Source organism: Rhinichthys klamathensis, unplaced genomic scaffold (assembly GCF_029890125.1).
Source record: "Rhinichthys klamathensis goyatoka isolate OS25496 unplaced genomic scaffold, OSU_Roscu_1.1 h1tg000056l_1, whole genome shotgun sequence".
NCBI classification, from domain to species: Eukaryota; Metazoa; Chordata; class Actinopteri; order Cypriniformes; family Leuciscidae; genus Rhinichthys; species Rhinichthys klamathensis.
Window position 1 is genome coordinate 98,264 of NW_026606601.1, and position 20,253 is coordinate 118,516.

Consider the following 20,253-nt stretch of genomic DNA (forward strand, 5'->3'; position numbering starts at 1 on the left):
CAGTGCCTCTTGTTCACCTCCAGACAGAATGGCCCTGGAGCTCAGAGCTGATTTAAATAACGACTGATCAAAATATCCATTCACTAGCAAACTAATAAAACACCATCACTCTATTATACAGAGTTCATCGGGTAGAATCGTATGAATAGGGAACAGTATCGCGGCCTGTGTTCCAGTAGTGTATTTCCTTTTTTGTATAAAATTCCTAAAGAGGTCTAAGCTTTAAACTAATGGTCAATTAATAATCAATTTTCAGTCCGAATAAGCCCACCTAAAACTGATCCAAACCTGAAATGACTCCTCTTTGAGCAAGTAGACAGGATCTGACTCAAATATGAAATGTTAATGTTAATATGAAAGTAATTATGACAGTATCATTGCACTGCCCGGTCTTAGAAGAGAGCTCCTGGTTGGTCTGTGTTTAAACTGAATTGTGATGTTTCTGCTGTTGAGTTCTGTTCTCTGACAGCGCAGAGATGCAGTTAACTCTATCTCTATCTCTGTAGTCTGTCTGTCTGCTGAGTGACTGTCTGTCTCTCTGTTCTGTCTTTCTTCAGTGAGCTGTTAGAGCTTGAGTAGAGCAGGTGTGTAGACGTCAGACAGGCTGCATGACCTCATCACTGCTTATTGCTGACTTACTTCCTCCTTCCTTCCTTCTTCTTCTCTCCTTCCTTCCTATCTCATTTCTGCTTTCCTTCCTTCATCCTTTCTTGTTTTCCTTTCTGCCTTTTCTCCCCTTCTTTCCCTCTTTCCTTCTTTCCTTATCTTTCCTTTCTGATTTTTCTCTGATCCCTATCCTTCTTTTCTTGTTTTCCATTCTGCTTTTTCCTTCATACCTTCATTCCTTCCTATCTACCTTCCTCCCTCCCTCCCTTCCTTCCTTTCTCCCTTCCTCACTTCCTTCCTCCCTCCCTTCCTCCCTTCCTTCCTTCCTCCCTCCCTCCCTTCCTCCCTCCCTTCCTCCCTCCCTTCCTCCCTCCCTCCCTTCCTCCCTCCCTTCCTCCCTTCCTCCCTTCCTTCCTTCCTCCCTCCCTCCCTCCCTCCCTCCCTCCCTCCCTCCCTTCCTTCCTTCCTTCCTTCCTTCCTTCCTTCCTCCCTCCCTCCCTCCCTCCCTCCCTCCCTCCCTTCCTTCCTTCCTCCCTCCCTCCCTCCCTTCCTCCCTTCCTTCCTTCCTCCCTCCCTCCCTTCCTTCCTTCCTCCCTCCCTTCCTCCCTCCCTCCCTCCCTTCCTCCCTCCCTCCCTTCCTCCCTCCCTTCCTCCCTCCCTCCCTCCCTTCCTCCCTCCCTTCCTTCCTCCCTTCCTTCCTCCCTCCCTCCCTTCCTCCCTCCCTTCCTCCCTCCCTTCCTTCCTTCCTTCCTCCCTTCCTCACTTCCTCCTTCCTTCCTCACTTCCTCCTTCCCTCCCTCCCTCCCTTCCTTCCTCCCTCCCTTCCTCCCTCCCTCCCTCCCTCCCTTCCTCCCTCCCTCTCTTCCTCCCTCCCTTCCTTCCTCCTTCCCTTCCTTCCTTCCTCCTATCCTTCTTTTCTTGTTTTCCATTCTGCTTTTTCCTTCATACCTTCATTCCTTCCTATCTACCTTCCTCCCTCCCTTCCTTCCTTCCTCCCTTCCTCACTTCCTTCCTCCCTCCCTTCCTTCCTTCCTCCCTTCCTTCCTTCCTCCCTCCCTCCCTCCCTTCCTCCCTCCCTTCCTCCCTTCCTCACTTCCTCCCTTCCTTCCTCCCTCCCTCCCCTCTGTCCTTCCTTCCTTATGTTTTCCTTTCTGCTTTATCTGTCATGCCTACCTTCTTTTCTTCGGTTTTCCATTATTCTTTTCCTTCCTTCCTTTCTTATTCTTTTCTTCCATTCTTTCTTTCTCTCTCTTTTCTCTTGCATTGGACTGCCAGAGCGCCCTCGAGTGGTGACTCTTTAGCAGGGCACATGCATGGAGGTTCTGCGGTGCTACTGAAACACTGAAGTTCTTCAAGCCTTGTGTTGCTGTTATGGAGAGAAAGACATTGTGCGCGCACATGCCCGACTGCTTAACGCATGCCCCATCAAATGCTATACAGCCAGAAACTGCATCTTATTATTTCTGCTTCTCATGCAAATGTAAAACGTTTATGACGAGGGATGTCAGGCTGTATGAGTGAAGCCATATCTGTCTGGAGTCTCTTCTTTCTGCACAGATGAAGGATTCATCTTTTTTTCTGATTACATGCTGATTTTTCTTCCCACTGTGTTTTAATGTTAATGAATGCGATGTTTGATAAAGTTGTTTGACTTTGCAAAAATAAATGACAGAGTCCAATGGACTAGTAAAAAGATGATGACAGGACATAACCAAATTTTATCTGTACATAAATTGTTAATTATTACAAAACTTGAAATGTTTTCACCGCGTGGAATTGGTTGCTGTAGTTAGTTGTTAGTGTCATACTGTACTATGTATTTACTAAATATTATTTATTTGTAATCATACAAACACTACAGAAACATAATAGCATTCATCTGGTTATATATACATTTTTTTAATCACAAAATTGATGCTGTCTATGCATCTGAATGTAGAGGAGTGTATATTTGTATTTGTTATACTTGTCTTTTGATGATGCTTAGCATTTGTTTGTTTTTTGGATACGCTCTTGTTTACAAAGTTGTAATCATTGCATAAGTGTGCGCTAGTCCATCACTGTCCTGTTAATTTGTTTGTGTGTGTATGAATGTGTGTACTGTATTGTATGCCGATGCTGTCTACAGCTGCTTATGTAATCCACGGGATAGAAATAAGGTCACATGATGGATCTTCGTGTTATATAAGCCCCTTATGTGAATCTAGTCCTGTTTGTCTCTGGTCACTGGTCATTTTTCAGTCCTGATAAGCAGTTTTAAATGGAGGATTGTCTGTCTTGAGGTTGTTTGAGCCAGTTTGCTGTCCTGATATCTGTCGGTTAGAAATGTTATTATAGTTTGATATAACGAGTGTCTGAATGCGTTTTAAAGCGTAAGTGGCTGTGCTAACGTCATGTGTGAGTGATTAATTCAGGTCTTTGATTTTAAAGCCCACAGAGGCACCTCAGGTGGATGAGTCGGGGGTAAGACATTCTGCCCCTCTTGGGTTTTCGCCCAATTTTAGAGTCTGCATTCCTTTTCAGGTTTCCGTTTGAGTTCTGTCTTTTAATTAAACATTGTTACCTCTCATCTTAACCCACCCCAACTTCAATTTGTTGTTTATTTGCATTTATATCTACGTTTGTTTTATCTTTGTTTGCTTTGGTTTTACATCCTTTGACTTTTTTGTCAATTAGGGGGAGTGTCACGCAAACGTGACAAACTGTGTGAGTGAGTGTGTGTGTGTGTGTGTGTGTGTGTGGGGTCGTCGGGCCCTCACGTTTGTAGCGCTGACACTGCTGCATGGTTAAGGGGCCCCTGAAGTCAGGTCAGATTAGGTCGGATCGGGTCAGGTAAGGTTGTGACCTCAAACTGACCTCTCACCCATGAGGTTTAGGGGCCCACTGTAAATTGGCATGAAGTAACTCTGGGTCAAGAGAGCCATGCTTGTGCTGATGTTTGCAGTCAAGTATGGCAAGGTTTTTCTTTATCCAGCATGCACCCTTCTTCCCCCTTCCTTTCTTCTCTAGGATGTAAGCATGAAACGCCAGGGTCTCTGGTTGTGTTTCTGGATCAGTCATACCAGTCTAAATATTTTGTTGTTTTAAAAAGCATTGATGGTCTAAATTTGGCTCTAAATGAACCATCAAAAAGTGTAAAACTATATTGCGCTGCCCTCTGCTGGTCAGACTGCCTTAATACAGCCCGATTCCCTATGTTATCTCTTTTGCCTGATTGGTTCACTGATGCTTACTCCGCCCCCACAGAACACAGAGGACAGTGCTCGCATTTCCATTACCTTCTTCCGTCTTTTCCGGGTGATGCGATTGGTCAAGCTGCTGAGCAGGGGGGAGGGCATTCGAACCCTCCTCTGGACCTTCATCAAGTCCTTCCAGGTCAGAAGAACATAATGAAAACCCAATTATATAGATATTTGTGATGCTTTTCTCCTTGTTTTACCACAAAGCAGTCATGCACTTTATTAGAAAGGTGACTCCTTTACAGTAAATGTGTTTCGGTTTGGGGTCAGTTTGCCATAGTAATCTATATATATATTGTATGTTTTGCTCTTTTCTCAGGCCCTGCCATATGTCGCTTTGCTGATAGCTATGCTCTTCTTCATCTACGCTGTCATTGGCATGCAGGTTAGTTTCATTGATTTTGTCCATGGTGAATTGAATGGATGGTTGGATGATTGTGGTTTGCTATTGGTCGATCTCATGTGAGTGACAGGTTGCCCCGCCCTCGTGCCAGTAAACGCATCATCAGAGAAGAGATGGCGCTGCAAGAGGGAGGGGAAGTAATATTGACTAAAGATTATGAGGACAAATTATTTTTTTATTTTTTTTAGGATAAAAATAGGAATTGTCCGTTTTGATTTCATGGTGACTTTTGCTAAATAGCATTTCAGTGAGTGTATTTGATTACAGGTCTAAAATGCAAATCACCCACATTCAGTGTAAAAATGACGCACTTCACCTTTTAGTACTGCACACAGTGCAACTTGATTTACCATCAGTGGAACTCACTCCATCTTTCAGGTGTTTGGGAAAATCGCCATGGTGGATCACACACAAATCAACAGGAACAACAACTTTCAGACGTTCCCCCAGGCTGTGCTTCTACTCTTCAGGTCAGTGAACGCCGGCACGGTGAAGATTATTTATGAAGATGCCGTTGCATTTATTACAGTTCCCGTTTTTTTTATGCTGTCGGTTCATCTAGGAGTTTGTGTTTAATATAAAATCCATTATCGGATTACATTTGAGATTATGCAGTGTTTGTGTGTTTTGGGGTGTAGATGTGCAACAGGTGAAGCCTGGCAGGAGATCATGTTGGCGTGTATGACAGGGAAGCTGTGTGACCCGGAGTCAGACTATAATCCTGGAGAAGAAATGACCTGCGGGAGCAGCTTTGCCATCATCTACTTCATCACCTTCTACATGCTCTGCGCCTTCCTGGTACACTCATACTAAATACACTTCCTTTAGATTTTTGCCTAATTATTATAATTACTAGAATAATATTATTTATTAATATAATATAATTTTTTGAATTTATTTAAAGCATTATTTGGTATGGAAGCTTGTTTCCTCCACAGAATAATAATAAAAAAGGTAAATGCGTTTATAGAACATAAAACAGGTTTATTGGTCATAATTTCAAGTTATAAACTCATAATTGGATGAATCTCACAATTCTATTTTTTGGGTTTCTGCCACTGAAAAAAATAATTGCAACTTTATCTTACTTTTTTCCCTCACAATTACAAGTTTATATCTCACACTTCTGACTTTTCTTCTCAGAATTGTGAATTAATATCACAGAATTGCAAGAAAAAAAGTCAGAATTGTGAGATATAAATTCTGACATTTTTCTAGTAAAAGTAAAAAGTACTGTTTTTTTGCAATTACTGTACCTTTCTTTTTTTTTATTCTGTGGCAGAAACAAACTTAGTCATTTTGAAGCCCCAAAGGGATTTTTTTTTTTTGGACTTCTGGGGAGAATTATAAACAATTTTGTTCTCAAAAGTTGTTCATGTGAATCAAATTGAATAATATCTTGTTTTAGATCATTAACCTGTTTGTGGCTGTCATCATGGACAACTTTGACTATCTAACCCGTGATTGGTCGATTCTGGGGCCACATCATCTCGATGAATTTAAGAGGATTTGGTCAGAGTATGATCCAGAGGCCAAGTAAGCATATGTGAATGTGTTTGTGAATGTACCTGTAGGGAGGAATATCACTATATGCCAGTTGCTTGTCCATGAAAACAATGAAATGAAGAGCAAATGGGATTTTTCAATGTTTCTCTCTTTTTTATCACAGAGGCAGAATAAAACATCTCGATGTGGTGACATTGTTACGGCGGATTCAGCCTCCTCTTGGTTTTGGGAAACTCTGTCCTCATAGAGTCGCTTGCAAGGTAAGACATACGCATTTATTAATAATGTGTTTGAACATTTGCAAACACACCCAACTCTCTCTCTCTCTATATCTGTCATTCTTTCTCAATTCCAGAGACTGGTGGCTATGAACATGCCCCTGAACAGTGATGGCACGGTCATGTTTAACGCTACACTTTTTGCTCTTGTGAGAACTGCATTGAAGATCAAAACGGAAGGTACGTGAATTCTTCGCTGAACTGCTCATAGCGGTTCTCAAAACGCTCTGAATCAAAATTACAGTCGGGAAGTCCATAAACCACTTAATTAGAAATATCCATTTCAATGAAATTATTCAAGACAAGATCATTTGCTTCATTATCAAAAGTCATAAAAGTTAAACATCGTCGCTGTCGGGCAGAAACCTCATATCTCCAAAAACACTATTATTTTTAAAAATAATTAAATAGTGCAGATATTGTGGTTTTATATATGGTCAGACACGTGCATGAGTCATGAGTGTGTGTGTGTGTGTGTGTGTTGACCCAGGTAACCTAGAGCAGGCGAATGAAGAGCTCCGAGCTGTGATTAAGAAGATCTGGAAGAGAACAAGCATGAAACTTCTGGATCAAGTGGTGCCCCCTGCTGGTGGTCAGTTATAAATCCCAGAGCCTGTCCCTGCTAATGGAAATACATTCACAACAGAGCATAGACATACACAACAGCACTAACTCCTGCGTCTTTTAACTCACACCTAAACCATCCATTTAGAAAAGAACAAAAATATCATTTTTGAACACAATGTAGTTTCCTACATGTAGCATATGCACACATACTGTACATTTGCATCACACACACAAACACACACACTCCATTTGTCGCACTAGCTTTTTCCTGCTGTTCTACTCTTAGTTTCTCCTGGTCGGGTCTCTGCAATGTTTGTTCTGTTCCGTATGTGTCGCAAATGCTTTCCTCTCCTGCTCGGTGCTTTCACTGCGTCCACACTGGAACCTCAATGGTGTGTGTGTATGAGTATATGGTTGGAGGATTTGAAGAAGGTGTGTGTGTGTGTTGAGCTTTGGGCTTGCATGGCAACTCAGGCATGCCGTGTCCTTCTAAAAATGTCTCTTTCTCTGTTTACTACACTGTCGCTCTCTCTCCTGTATCTGCTTGAGCTTTTCCACAGCTTCCGTTCCTCATTAACTGTCTTTCTGTTCATGTAAAAGTTCAAATCTTCAGAATATTCTGAAGCAATTCTGTTTTAGGGTGGTGGCATGGAACTAATGTTGCCTCTTCTATCCTGATCTGTCCCCAACGTGCTTGTTTAAAAAAGTGACAGACCCCTGCTTCAGAATGATTCTCACACACACACACTTACATATACATAAACACAACACATAGACTTTATATACACATAGAGGATCAAACTGCATATGCAAAAACAGTATTGACATGCACAAATGCACCCACAGAAATGCAACGCTAATGTGCTAATACATATTGCTCATTGTTGCTTGCTTGCATGTTCCCAGTAGAATTTAAGTACAAATAGGACTAGATTTTAGTCAAGTTAGATGGCTTAGCTGATGCAGTTCTTTGCAACCCCCTTCTCCAAACTTCCAGTAATCTCTCTCACAGTTGCTATGCTAATGCTAATATGCTAATACTTACAGATTATCTGATGGGTGCTAAACCATGAAAATGAAATATTCTACTAAGCTGGTAGCTATGTTTGGAATAAGATAGCTGGTTTTTAGCTGTTGACCAGCTAGTATCTGGTTTGCTGCTGGTCCAGGATGGTCTTGGATCAGCAAATAACCAGCAAATTACTAGCTTAAACCAGCTAGAATCCAGTTACTATCTTCCAAAACATAACTACCTGCTTAAGTACGATTTTTCATCAGAAAATACTTAAGAACTTGTCTTAGATTATTTTATTTAGGCTTTTAATTTTTTTTATATTGCAGTTGTAAATAAAAGTTTGAAAACCTAATTATTAATTGTAATTATCTATATTTCTTGCATGAATGGCTTTTAAAATGTAGTCTGGACTCAGTTTTAGAAATAAAAAGTAAAGCAATTCTTATTTAACAAACGTCACATACATTTTTTTTATTTTATTTTAAAGAAATCAACACTTTTATTCAGCAAAGATGCATCAAATTGATCAAAAATGACAGTAAAGACATTTATAAAGTGACAAAAGATTTCTATTTCTTGCTGTTCTTTGGAACTTTCAATTAATGAAAGAATCCTGGGGAAAATGTTGGAGTTGGACAGTTTCCACAAAGCTGTTTTCAACATTGATAATAATGAAAAATGTATATTGAGCAGCAAATCAGCATATTAAAATGATTTCTGAAGGATTTCTGTAACACCTGAAGACTAGAGTCAAATTCAGCTTTGCCATCACAGGAATAAGTGCCATTTTAAAATGGAAAACAGTTATTTCACAGTATTACTGTTTTACTGTATTTTTTTTTTATCAAACAAATGCAGTCTTGAAATAACTTTTGAATGGTAGAGTACTGTATACACATTCAAGGTGACCCTACTAAAAGAGGTTGAAAGTGAACTTCAAAATAACTACAGCGAAACGCGTTGGGGTCCTGTGATCTACAGCATATGTTGCTCTTGTATGTGGTGTTTGTTAATTAAGAGCGTCTGCGTTTATTACCTAGACTTAGGTCACATTTTCGGAGCCATTTGTGTAGAAATCTAGACAATTCTGAAGGGTTCATTAGAATTTAATTCACAGATTATAGCTGTCTTTCTCTCTCAATGACTACGTAGTTAGAATAACACAAAGCACCTCTTGGCGTCAATTTCTGTCTCTCAACGTGCGTCACGAAGACGTGTGTATGCGTGCGTTGAAGCTACTTGCTGACAGCGAAGCCGTGTGTGTGGTCTGTTCACTCAGATGATGAGGTAACGGTGGGGAAGTTCTATGCCACTTTCCTGATACAGGACTACTTTAGGAAATTCAAGAAACGCAAAGAGGAAGGCCTGGTAGGCGTTCACCCAGCACAGAACAGCACGGCCATCGCCCTGCAGGTAAGCGCAACGTGCATGTGTGTTTTATGGAGATTTCGTTTTGTTGGTTGTATTAATAAGTGGTGTGTTGTTTTATATCTTTTTAAGGCAAATTATTGTTGTCAAATTGGTATTTGCGAGCTTACATTGTGTGCATTAGTTTTGGCCTTGAGGTGCGTTCACACTGACAGAAATCACATCGCTGTAAGTCACTCTCAAACTTTCTTGGAAAGCCATTTATGTTGAATTAATGTGTTGTTGGCACAGATTATAGTACTCTTAAAACCTGTGATTCTCAATTTATCTAGAATCGTGCAGCTCTAGCATCAACTTACGGAAGCATAATGCATTTACTTGAGGAAAAAAATCTACTCTGTTTTTCTGAATTAACGAGTTAATTATCTCAGAATTACAAGATAATTTTTCATGGAAAAAAGTTTTTGCTCTTTTTCTGAATTAATGACTTAATTATCTCAAAATTATGAGTAACTCATTAATTCATAAAAACAGAGTGGAAAAAAATGTTTTTCAAGAAAAATGTATTTCATAATTCTGAGATATTAACTCGTTAATTCAGGGAAAACAGAGCAAAAACTTTTTTTCCATGAAAAATTATCTCGTAATTCTGAGATAATTAACTCGTTAATTCAGGAAAAACAGAGCAAAAACTTTTTTTTCATGAAAAATTATCTCGTAATTCTGAGATAATTCATTTGTTGATTCAGAAAAACAGAGTAGATTTTTTTTCCTCAAGTGAAAGCAATACGCTTCCGTATCAACTAGATATTTACATATTTAGAAAAAGCTTCAAATTGGAGCAAATTTCTTAGTTAATCAAAAGCAAATCACTGTCATTGTGAACACCTTGTACGATCTGCAATAATTGTAAACAAATTTGACCGAATAAACTATTTCCTTTTCCTTTGCATGAGACCTTCTTTACCTCAACTGTATCTCTCTGTTTTTGGATGCGCTAATGTTGTTTTAGCTCTAATATGGATCCCTCTGTGTGCTAATGGTGATCTGTAAATGTATTTCTGTCTGTTTTACATGTGGTTGAAGTGTTTGTATTTGTTTGCCATCACTTCGGAGTTCTAATTCATGTATCATTGTTTTAAGACATTTTGTTGGTCTCCATCCTCATAAATCAAACACTTGAATGTGTTTGATTTCTTTGCAAACATAATCTTTGTTTAGAGGTTTTTAGTTTTATTAACTAACACATTTTGTTTATTTTTTACACTTGAAATGTTTTGCAATATTTCAACATAGCATCTGTGCCTAATGCAGTCCTTTTTAGAAAGTCACAGTAAAGGATAGTACAGTAAGTGTATTAGTTGTAGTGTACAAATATGAAGGAGCTTTCGTGTTTGTCCTCTTTGTCTGTTGTGATTGTTGTCATCTTTCATGAATTTGTCCTGTCTGGAACTGTCTCGTCAAGCCTGTTTGTGTCAATGTGTCTGGTAAACTGCCCCCTGGTGGCATGTGTGTGTGAGGGTCTCCGTTTTCAACATGTCGCTGCTGTTCAAGGGCTTTCCATTGAAGAACAGGTCCTTAGCTATCTTGTCGTCATGGTTACAGGCTGGCCTCCGTACGCTGCATGACATTGGGCCAGAAATACGCCGTGCAATATCATGTGACCTGCAGGATGATGAGCTAGTAGACTTTATGCCAGAGGAGGACGAAGAAATTTATAGGGTAAATTACTCACCTTTTATGACCCCTTTCTCCTTATAAAATCGATCTGTCTCACTTTGACCGTTCTGAGTTGAGTAGTAACAGTTCCTTAAGGGAGTTGCAATGAATTATTCGCCGTCCCTGTATATGCTGTAAGTCTAAGATTAAGACACTAAACAGGGATAAATTCATCAAGTTGACCATCAGTTGTTGATTTCAATGATATTATCAACGTTTAAACAAGGTGTATTGTACTAACAGCTAACTGTTAGCTTTAGCGCACTGTATCTGCATTATTTCTCTTGATTTCAAATTCAGTTGAAAATTCACTCACACCATACGCCATTTTACCTCCTTTCCAACTTCTTTTTCCCATGAGATCATTAAAAATGGCAATCTCAAATGTTTTAGCACTGGATAGACTGTCAAAGACGCCATATTTAATTTTTCGCAAATGAATAAAAGGTTGTGTGGGATAAATTTCCAGAGCTTTTTGACAGCTAGAAAGACATATTTTAGTTTTTTGCATCAGCTGAAGGTCAATAATTTACAACTAAAGCTTGTACATCTATCCTTTAAAGGCTGTTCACACCAAGGGCGATAACTATAACACAGTAAGTATAACTCTAAACTTTTATTATCATTCTTATTCTGAGAATAGCAAAGTCCACATCACGACTATAACGATAATGACACACATGAACAATATCGTTGGACTGATGATTGGATGATTTCTTCCAGCTGATGGACGATAAAAACATTGACAGCCAATCAGAATCCACCTCGAGCATTTAAAGTAGCAGACGACAAAGAATGAACTGAACGTTATCGTCCTGTAGTGTGGATATAGTTATCTTCATAGTTATCGTTCTTGGTGTGAACGGGCTTTCAGCCCACGTTTCATTCGTGAAAACTGAAATATGGCGCTATTTTTTTCGTCCATTGCGCATTTTTTTTAACTTACAAATACAAGTATTTTTTCCCAGCGAAATGGAGGACTCTTTGGCAACCACATTAACCACATAAACGGAGACCCCCGGAGGAGCTCCGGCCACCAGACGAACGCCACACAGCGCCCCCTTCAGGTGCAGCCGCCCCCACATTACGCCCACATGGAACAGCCTGTGGGGCGCCTGGGCCGCGCCAATGCCATGGCCCAGCAAAACCATCATCGCCACCACCATCATCACCATCATCATCACAACTCCTACAACAAGTCGCCCAAGTCTACCAACATCAACCTAAATAACGCCAACATGTCCAGTTTACCTAACGGAGGACATAATCGGTACTATGAGCATATGCCCGCTAACGGTTACCCGGGATCGTACTATGGAGAATATGACAAGCCCAGGACCCCACAAGGGCAAAGGTGAATGCTTGTTTTTTGTTCATCCAACGTCTTTCTCTCAGCTTTTTGATATATTTATTCATATGTATTCAACAATTTTGACAAGTAGCGGAATGCTAGCAGAGTATGGCGTAATCTCATGAATATCAACAACTTCTTAAACCAATTTCTTTGATCCCTTCGGATTGTTTGGAATTGCTTCAGGAAGGATGTTTTTTAAGGTCAATGCAACTTCTTAAAGGTGCAGTAAGCGATTTCTGAGAGTCATTGTTGAACACTGTTGATATTTAAAAATCAACTCAAACAATCACACCCCTCCCTTCATTGCTCCGCCCCCAAAATGCATGAACACACAGTGCAAGAGTGGATGTCTCTTTAATATAGCAGAAGCGCAGCAAAAAAAGCTTCGAGAAAAATAAAGTTGAGATGACAAACAATGACAAGTAAGAACAAAAAATTATAAAAATTATTAAAAAATATAAAAAATTATACATACAATACACGAGTATATACAGTCGCCAGAAGCACACTCTCAAAACCAATGTTACTCACATATGGAGCAGAAACTATTCTAATATTAACGTGGATCCTAAAGCTCTTGCCTGATCATAACCCTTCTTTTTCAGGTGATATTCCTCTGAGCTTTTCTCTTTTGTAATGTCTCTCAGCCCTCTCTATTTTTACAGTCTTTCTTCAAATCTCCCTCTTGCTCTCTCTCTCTCCTGCCCCATCATGAGTGGACACGCCCCCTACTGCTTATTGGCTACAAGTTTGTTGTGGTGGTCAGTCCGATCCACTTTCAACAGCATTTTTCAGAAATTGCTTACTGCACCTTTAAGTACTTCTTCAGTAGATTGGAAAACTAGAAAGTGACTTTTAAACTCTGCATCCATATACATTTATGCATTTAGATGATTATTCATTCGCTTTATTATCAGCTTTAAGGTGTGGTCACTGGTCACGTTTATTGTTCAGCCAATTTTTGCATGCGAAATCCATTCTCAATAGCCTGGGAAAACCCAGACAACTTCCGGCAAATTTAGATTTGCTCTGAAAGTTAGTCTGGCAAAGAGCTCATTCAAGCTCATTTCCAATCCGCCGAAATCGAGGCACCAAACAGAAACGTTGGGGCGGGCCTTACACAATGACGACAGCGCTGGGATTTTGAAGCAGATTTTGTAGCCTACATTACAAAGATGGATGCCGCCGTTGAACATCACTCGTTCGAATCAGCTATCGCGTCTGTTTTAAGCGATTTGAACGTTTCCCTTTTGTTAAAAACCGAGCAAAGAACAACACTCGGAGATGTTTCTCCGCCGCTCTGCATACGTCATCTCCTTCATCGCTCAGATTGGTTTTAGGTCTATCCGCGACGTCCGTTGGTGACGCCCCTCTGGAAATGATTTGTCTATGACGCTTTGCCAGACCATAAACTTAGTTACAACTGAGAATGGTCTGGTTTTAACCAGGCTAGATTCTCAATAGAATTTCAGGCACTTGGGAATTTTGTGTGTGGGTGAAAGATTTTGCAACTGGTTCAAGTTGGTCCCATGAATTTGCTGCCTTGACCAACAGAAAGCTGCTTGGTTTACACTAACTTCTTTGTGAGCAGTGCTTCATACATCTCTACACTATTGACAATAGAAAATTACATTTTTTAGCCTGAAATTTACCCTTGAGATTGGTCTTACTCCCTGTCTAATCACTTTAATGAGGCCATTTCTGGGGAAGGGATACGATTAATGGGGAGTGATCTGGTCATCTGAGCAAAGATTAGACAAGATATGTATGATTAGCAAAAAGACGAAATCAGAAATCAGAGGAAAACAGAATTATGTTTTTTGACCACTTGGTTCATTTATAAGCAAAAAAAATTCACTTTTGGTGGCTCAGGTTTTGGGAGACTGACCCCAAAATGAATCAAATTTATGTTCAGACCCTCCATGGTTGGTTTTGACCAATTTCAGAAAGTAAAGAAAACCAAACTTTCCATGTTTTTGGTGCTTATTGAGCTAGTCAAACCAAAAAGTCACGTGAAGTGTGGAGGACGGGGTGTAATTCAACTCAGGTTTGGACAAAGCCATCGAAACAAGGACGAAAACAGCCTCACATATATAAGAATGCTGTATATATCCTGTATATACTGTATGATATATGTGCCCATCCATTCCCCTTTCCTATTCCCCTGCTTTTCTCAACCTTTCTCTCTTTTATTGCTAATCGAAATGCTTTCTCTTAACCATCTCTCTGCTTTCTGGAACAGAAGGCGCTACTATGAGACGTATATTAGGTATGTTACATTAGGTATTATATGTTTACATAGCAGGTACTGTTGCTTGTATAAAAACAGATGGTGAATGATAAGCAGAACTGTGGCCGGCGGGTAACAGCGTTGGGCTTTCTTCTACCTCAGCCCCGTCCCACATAGCGCTTGATGTTGACTTTACATGTCTGCAAAAGTCCACAAGACTGGTGCTATTTGGGACAGGGCCTTTATATACACACACAGATAGACTTTCAAAACTGGAAAGATGATAGGAGCATCTAGTAAAGCATTAACAAATCAGGATACGTCTTTGAGTCTCTGTGTGTTGTGATTGGGTGATGAATGGAAAGAGGAGGGGCTTGCTGCATGTGTCTGCTGGATAACTGGTGCTAACAAAATGAAATGCTTGCCTTAAAGGATGACTCATCGTTAGATTAATACTTTATAGAAATGTAAATAATACTTTATAGAAATGTAAATAACACTTAAACGCAGTGTTTATTTCTAGTTAAGTACATTTTATGTACCTTATTTTTCTAGAAAAAGAGTTGTCCTTTAAGTTCCCCTCTGTAGGAATGTTGAGATGTCATATATATTGGGCCAGTAGGGTTGCTAGTCTGTTTAGCATATAGAGCTAGTAGATGCTATATCTTTTACAAAGCGCATTGCTGGGAGGGATGGATGTACAGTTTGCTCAATATTTTGTACGTTAAGCAACACGCCATTCATGATTTAAAGTTGTAGTAAATAATAGGGCTGTCCCCATTTATCAACTGAACGTTATTTGACGAGAAGAGGCTTAGTCGACCGAATTTTAAATTAGTCGCAGAAAAACTCCTCTGGAATTGCAGTCTGTGACGGACAGATTTTTAACACGGCTGGTCCATGTGGTAATTATGTCGGGCAGGAAATCCAAACATTCGCTATCATTCATCAACCTCAAACATGGCTTATCATTTGAAACATGTAAGTAGTAGCCTAGCGACATTAGCCCCCTAACGTGGCAGCTCGCTCTAACGTCAACCTAGATAAATGTGCGCTGTTATTAGGCGCATATCCAATATATACTGTGTGTATATATATATATTTATACTATTTTTTGTTATTTGCTGTACATATACATTGACAAGTAGAACGTCCCAAATTTGAGGTTTTGCATATTTACTAATGAGGTCTAACTGCCTCACTGCGGTCTGGAGCTGCACGTCTGCATGGTAGAGCATGGTCTTTTGCTGACTCGTTGACCACAATCTAACCGGCCTCTCGCTGACCTCTTGACCTTCACGCAGGGCGCAGGGCAGCGACAGAAGACGACCCACTATACGCCGCGAAGAGGAGTATGAAGAAGATCGATACTCTGGGGAGTACTACAGCGGAGAAGAGTTTTACGAAGATGAAAGCATGCTGTCGGGTGATAGGTAAAACTATTGTGACAATTGTGCCACACAAACAATGATAAATAGAAATATTATTGACGGATATTTACCATATGCAGGTACCCCAACAGTGACCAGGAGTACGAGACGCCACGGGGTTACCACCATCCTGACAGTTATTATGATGATGACGAGCAGCCCCTTTATCACGATCCACATAGGTCACCAAAGAGAAGACTGCTTCCTCCAACACCACAAGGCAAGTCTTGGTGCTCCATACGGAAAATTAAATTTGTGTTGTTCTGTACAAACAGGCCCTCTGCTTTATGGTTCAGCGTGGATGTCAGAAGATTAGGGTTGTGCGATATCGGCAAAAAATATTTCATTATTTTCTAGGATTTTGTCGATTTTTAGTGTTGACTATAATATTGCACACCCCTACAGAAGATATTAATCTCTCTCATTAATAGGTAATCGGAGACCATCATTCAATTTTGAGTGTCTGCGCAGACAGGGCAGTCAAGACGATCTTCCTCACCAGCGAACTGCTCTTCCGTTGCATCTCATGCAACACCAGGTAACATTAAATATTACAGTAATGTTTAACCCATAGGTCGGCGAGCCGCATGCGGCTCTTAAGCGCGGCCCCAGTGGCTCCCTGGAGCTTTTTCAAAAATTTGAAAATGGAAAAAATATTTTTTATATAATATAATTTCTGTAGGAGGAAAAACATGACAAACATTCTAAAAGTTTTTCAACGTTGTAAAAATGTGTATAATAAATATTTAATTTCAACATTTCTGTCAACGAAGAATTTACGTCATAGACTGTGACACACGTGTCTGAGCCCGATCTGAGCTAATTTGTAGCCTACTTATCATTTTTATACTAATAAAGCTAATATAACACTTACAGCATGTGTTGCCTTCATTATAAGGCTTATATAAAGCTTTTATGTTTATATTTACATGTAATTTTTTACTTTATAAATAAAGAAAAATTGATATTGGTATCGACTTATGAAATATGATTAAATATTATGACTATCCTACATGTCAGTATAGTATTATGTGTCAATGCATTTATATTGACCACTGTACTGGTGGTTCCAGGTGATGGCGGTAGCGGGTCTAGACTCCAGCAGGGCTCGCAGGCTTTCACCTACTCAATCTACCAGATCATGGGCGTCACCTCCTCCCACTCCTGCAAGTAAAGACAGAACGCCGTACTACACGCCGCTGATCCGCGTGGACCGTCCGCTGAGGGACAGCGCTAGCAGCAGTCACTCATCCATCAGGAAGAGCTCATGGTATACAGATGATCCCGAGTACCAGCAGAGGAACTACTCACCCGTTCATCTGCAGGTCCCACCAGAGTATAGAAACCAGTACCACCAGAAGAGAGGTAGCGCTACCAGCCTGGTAGAGGCGGTGAGTCTGACCACTCCTATTTCTATTTATGAGATGTAAGTAGTCAAAATAGTAGTTAGTAGTAATAGTAGTTTAAATTGAAATCTTGCAGAGAGCAGTTATTGTGTCTGTGTAGACGGAGCGCGTACAACGGTGCATATGCAAGTGATTTGAAAACAAAAGTGTGTTAGGTAGTGTGTGAACGCGTCTTTCCACTCTCATGGCCAAAGGAGTATACTATGAAAGCCGGAACGGAATGCGGAAAATATACCCGGGGCTTTAATCCGGGAAAAGGTTTTTGTTTCACACGCCCTCCATTAGGGATGTAACGATTCAGTCATCTCACGATGCGATACGATTCACGATACTGGTTTCACGATACGATTTTCTCACGGTTTTTTTAACAAATGAGATTTAAGACAAAAGTGTCCCTTTTATTATTTCTCAGACAAAATGCTGCACATTTCTTTTTAATTTAAAATATATTTGTCAAATAATAAAACTACATTAAAAAAATTCCCTTCAAGGGGGTTTCAACTCAGTCTTTCTGTCTGTTTGGTCAAGTGGCTGGACACTGGTACCTTCGCACACTATGTAAAAGACTGTGTAAAATTAGTACCAGATTGACAGGGGTTTTACATTTTACATTGTATTAAAGGCAAGATTCTAATTTTGTTATAATTTGTATCATTACACTAGTAAGAGTTAAAAAAACACATTTAGAGAAAGAGATAGTAAAATAAATAGAACACCTGGTTGCCACGGAAACACTGATGCACCTTGTGATCTCCGTGGCTCTCGCAATTGTCGTATTAATGACTTTAACATGAAAACGGAGGTGACTGGTGCTTCTCACGGTGGTGATTATTATTAGTCAACAGAAAGTCAAAATGCCGCCACACCTCCGATTTGAATGAGTCAACGTCAACATCTACGCTTGCCGTCGCCATGTGTTTGACGGCGCGTGCACACCAGTCTATGGCACACACTGGCGCGGCGCGAGCGGAGCAAACCGAGCGTTTTCATTTCATTCCTATGGAAGTTGAGCTTGGCTCACACAAGATCAAGTTCCATGAATGAAGTGAAAACACTCGCTAGCTTCACGCCAGTGTGTGCTCGCTGCTATTGTGCCTGTAAAGCGAGGTTCACAACTTCACAGTAGGCTATACAGCAAACGCGCCCTGCTGTTTAAAACGTGTATCGCGATTCGTTTAACATTTCAACCGACTTGAATCGTCACACATTTTTATCGATTTTCAACCGGTTGCGAGTGAATCGTTACATCCCTACTCTCCATCCACATTTTGTATTGATGTTTGCCATTAGGAAACTAGAAGCTTGTTCTGTTCTTGTGTCGGTAGACTACAGATTTCTAAAATGAGGGACGAGGGAAATGCTTTCAATTTTATACCATTTGGACCCATAACCAGGCCAGAAGTACATAAGACACAGTTTTCATTCCCTCTTGTTTCTAGTTTCAGGACAAAATGTTTCTACAGGCAGTGACGGTATGTCTCACTACGTGTCAGCGAAGAAAGGATCTTAGAATTGATGCTGACAGAATCATTTCATCCTTTCTCATCTTTGAGCAGGTCTTGATATCAGAAGGACTGGGTCGATACGCCAAGGACCCAAAGTTCGTGGCTGCCACGAAACACGAGATCGCAGATGCGTGCGAGATGACCATCGACGAAATGGAGAGCGCCGCCAGCCATCTCCTGAACGGTGGCATTACGCCGGTAGTCAATGGCGTCAACGTGTTCCCCATACTGGGCCACAGAGACTACGAGCTGCAAGATGTCTCGGCTAGCTACAGCGACGAGGAACCGGACCCCGAACCCAGACCGTCATACGAGGAGGACCTGGCAGACGAAATGATATGCATTACTACTTTATAGCGCCTGATAAGAGGCTGCTGCTGTTCCTCAGAAACTGATCAGCAAAACAAAAAAATACAAACTATATTTATTGGCTTACTACCTAAAGAAGTGCCTTCACAGCAGAGCAGAAAGGCACCACAAGAACGGACGCATCGGTGCCGCTCGCTCACTTCCTGTTCACGCAGGAAGTCGGCAGCCACGGCGCCGGGGAGGAGCTTAGAAGGACCGCCCAGAACTTTAATTGGCTGCTCGTACCACCGTCACTGCAGGAAATGGACCAATGAGCAGCGAGGAGCGGTACCCAGGGGCAGGCTGTTTCCAAGGTGATGACAATCAGAAAGAATATGTCATTACCTCAGTCACTTTATTAAGGGTTTTGCATATCAAGCACGTTGCAAGCTCAATGCAAGCAAGTATGGCATATCCCTCCACTAAGGCTGTAGTTCCGACTCGCCCCGTATGATTATTTTAGTAACGTTTAAGGCATATTTTAGAGAACAAACGCTAATTCTACAACACTGGTTTACAATAAGGATATCATGCAGGTTTGTGGATTTCAAGAGGATTTCAGCATTTGTGTTGAATGCACTAGCAGACAGGTTATTTTTTTAATTTAGGATAGCCTGTTTGATATTTCATAATTTGCTGTAAATGACTTGTAATATAAAGCAAAAGAAAACTTTGTAAAGAGACATTCTATATTTTGTAATTATGTACTGTACAAAAAAAAAAGCAGCAATATTATTCGATGTTATTGCATTACGAAAAAGACTAAATTTGGTGTTATTTTAATAGGTACTGTACTTTATTAAATTCTTTGCCTTTATCCTTTGCTCATATGCATTCATACTTGTTTGTGAGAAGTATAGAACAAAAAAGCCAATTTTATATGAGGTTATTACGTCTGTGACACACCCGCACAAGATATGCAAGTCGTTTTCTCAGTGTCCGTTTTCATAAGCGTAACCGACGTAGTGTTCCCTTAAAATCTACGGTATGCAGTATGGGTCATGAACGTTGACCTTCTTTATGGGGAATTCAGTAGGGCTTACAGAATCGTGTCTTAATCGTGCTCTTGTTTGTGTGTATTGAAGGAGTCCGTCTCATTTTAAGGGTTCGTTGCATATTTTGTGCAGGGGAGGTGCACAGGAAGGTGCAATGGTAAATGCTTTGTGCATTAACGATGCTGCTTAATTAGTCTGCAATTAAACTGTACGACCCTCACCAGGAACATGCTGCCACTTGGAAAAGCCTGCTGCCACTGGCTGATCTATAGCTGATCTCGAAA

The 20,253-nt window shown here is 40.5% G+C and overlaps 1 protein-coding gene across 16 annotated transcripts in view; it reads left to right on the forward strand.

Annotated features, from left to right (window-relative positions):
* The window catches only part of cacna1da (calcium channel, voltage-dependent, L type, alpha 1D subunit, a), a 96,525-nt gene extending 76,734 nt beyond the window's left edge, over window positions 1-19,791 (forward strand). For 6 of the 16 annotated variants that reach the window (XM_056248517.1, XM_056248521.1, XM_056248522.1 and 3 more), the window contains 18 exons: window positions 3,037-3,069; window positions 3,853-3,981; window positions 4,165-4,230; window positions 4,627-4,718; window positions 4,887-5,046; window positions 5,657-5,784; window positions 5,918-6,014; window positions 6,110-6,212; window positions 6,523-6,624; window positions 8,894-9,027; window positions 10,588-10,704; window positions 11,670-12,055; window positions 14,298-14,324; window positions 15,590-15,718; window positions 15,796-15,935; window positions 16,147-16,253; window positions 16,789-17,106; window positions 18,678-19,791. In XM_056248517.1, coding sequence (XP_056104492.1) covers window positions 3,037-3,069; window positions 3,853-3,981; window positions 4,165-4,230; window positions 4,627-4,718; window positions 4,887-5,046; window positions 5,657-5,784; window positions 5,918-6,014; window positions 6,110-6,212; window positions 6,523-6,624; window positions 8,894-9,027; window positions 10,588-10,704; window positions 11,670-12,055; window positions 14,298-14,324; window positions 15,590-15,718; window positions 15,796-15,935; window positions 16,147-16,253; window positions 16,789-17,106; window positions 18,678-18,983 — 2,574 coding nt within the window. In that variant the 3' untranslated portion in view covers window positions 18,984-19,791. The remainder of the gene's footprint in view (window positions 1-3,036; window positions 3,070-3,852; window positions 3,982-4,164; window positions 4,231-4,626; window positions 4,719-4,886; window positions 5,047-5,656; window positions 5,785-5,917; window positions 6,015-6,109; window positions 6,213-6,522; window positions 6,625-8,893; window positions 9,028-10,587; window positions 10,705-11,669; window positions 12,056-14,297; window positions 14,325-15,589; window positions 15,719-15,795; window positions 15,936-16,146; window positions 16,254-16,788; window positions 17,107-18,677) is intronic. The other 10 variants (XM_056248520.1, XM_056248526.1, XM_056248524.1 and 7 more) reach the window with 4 other exon arrangements.
* Window positions 19,792-20,253: the final 462 nt, after the last annotated feature.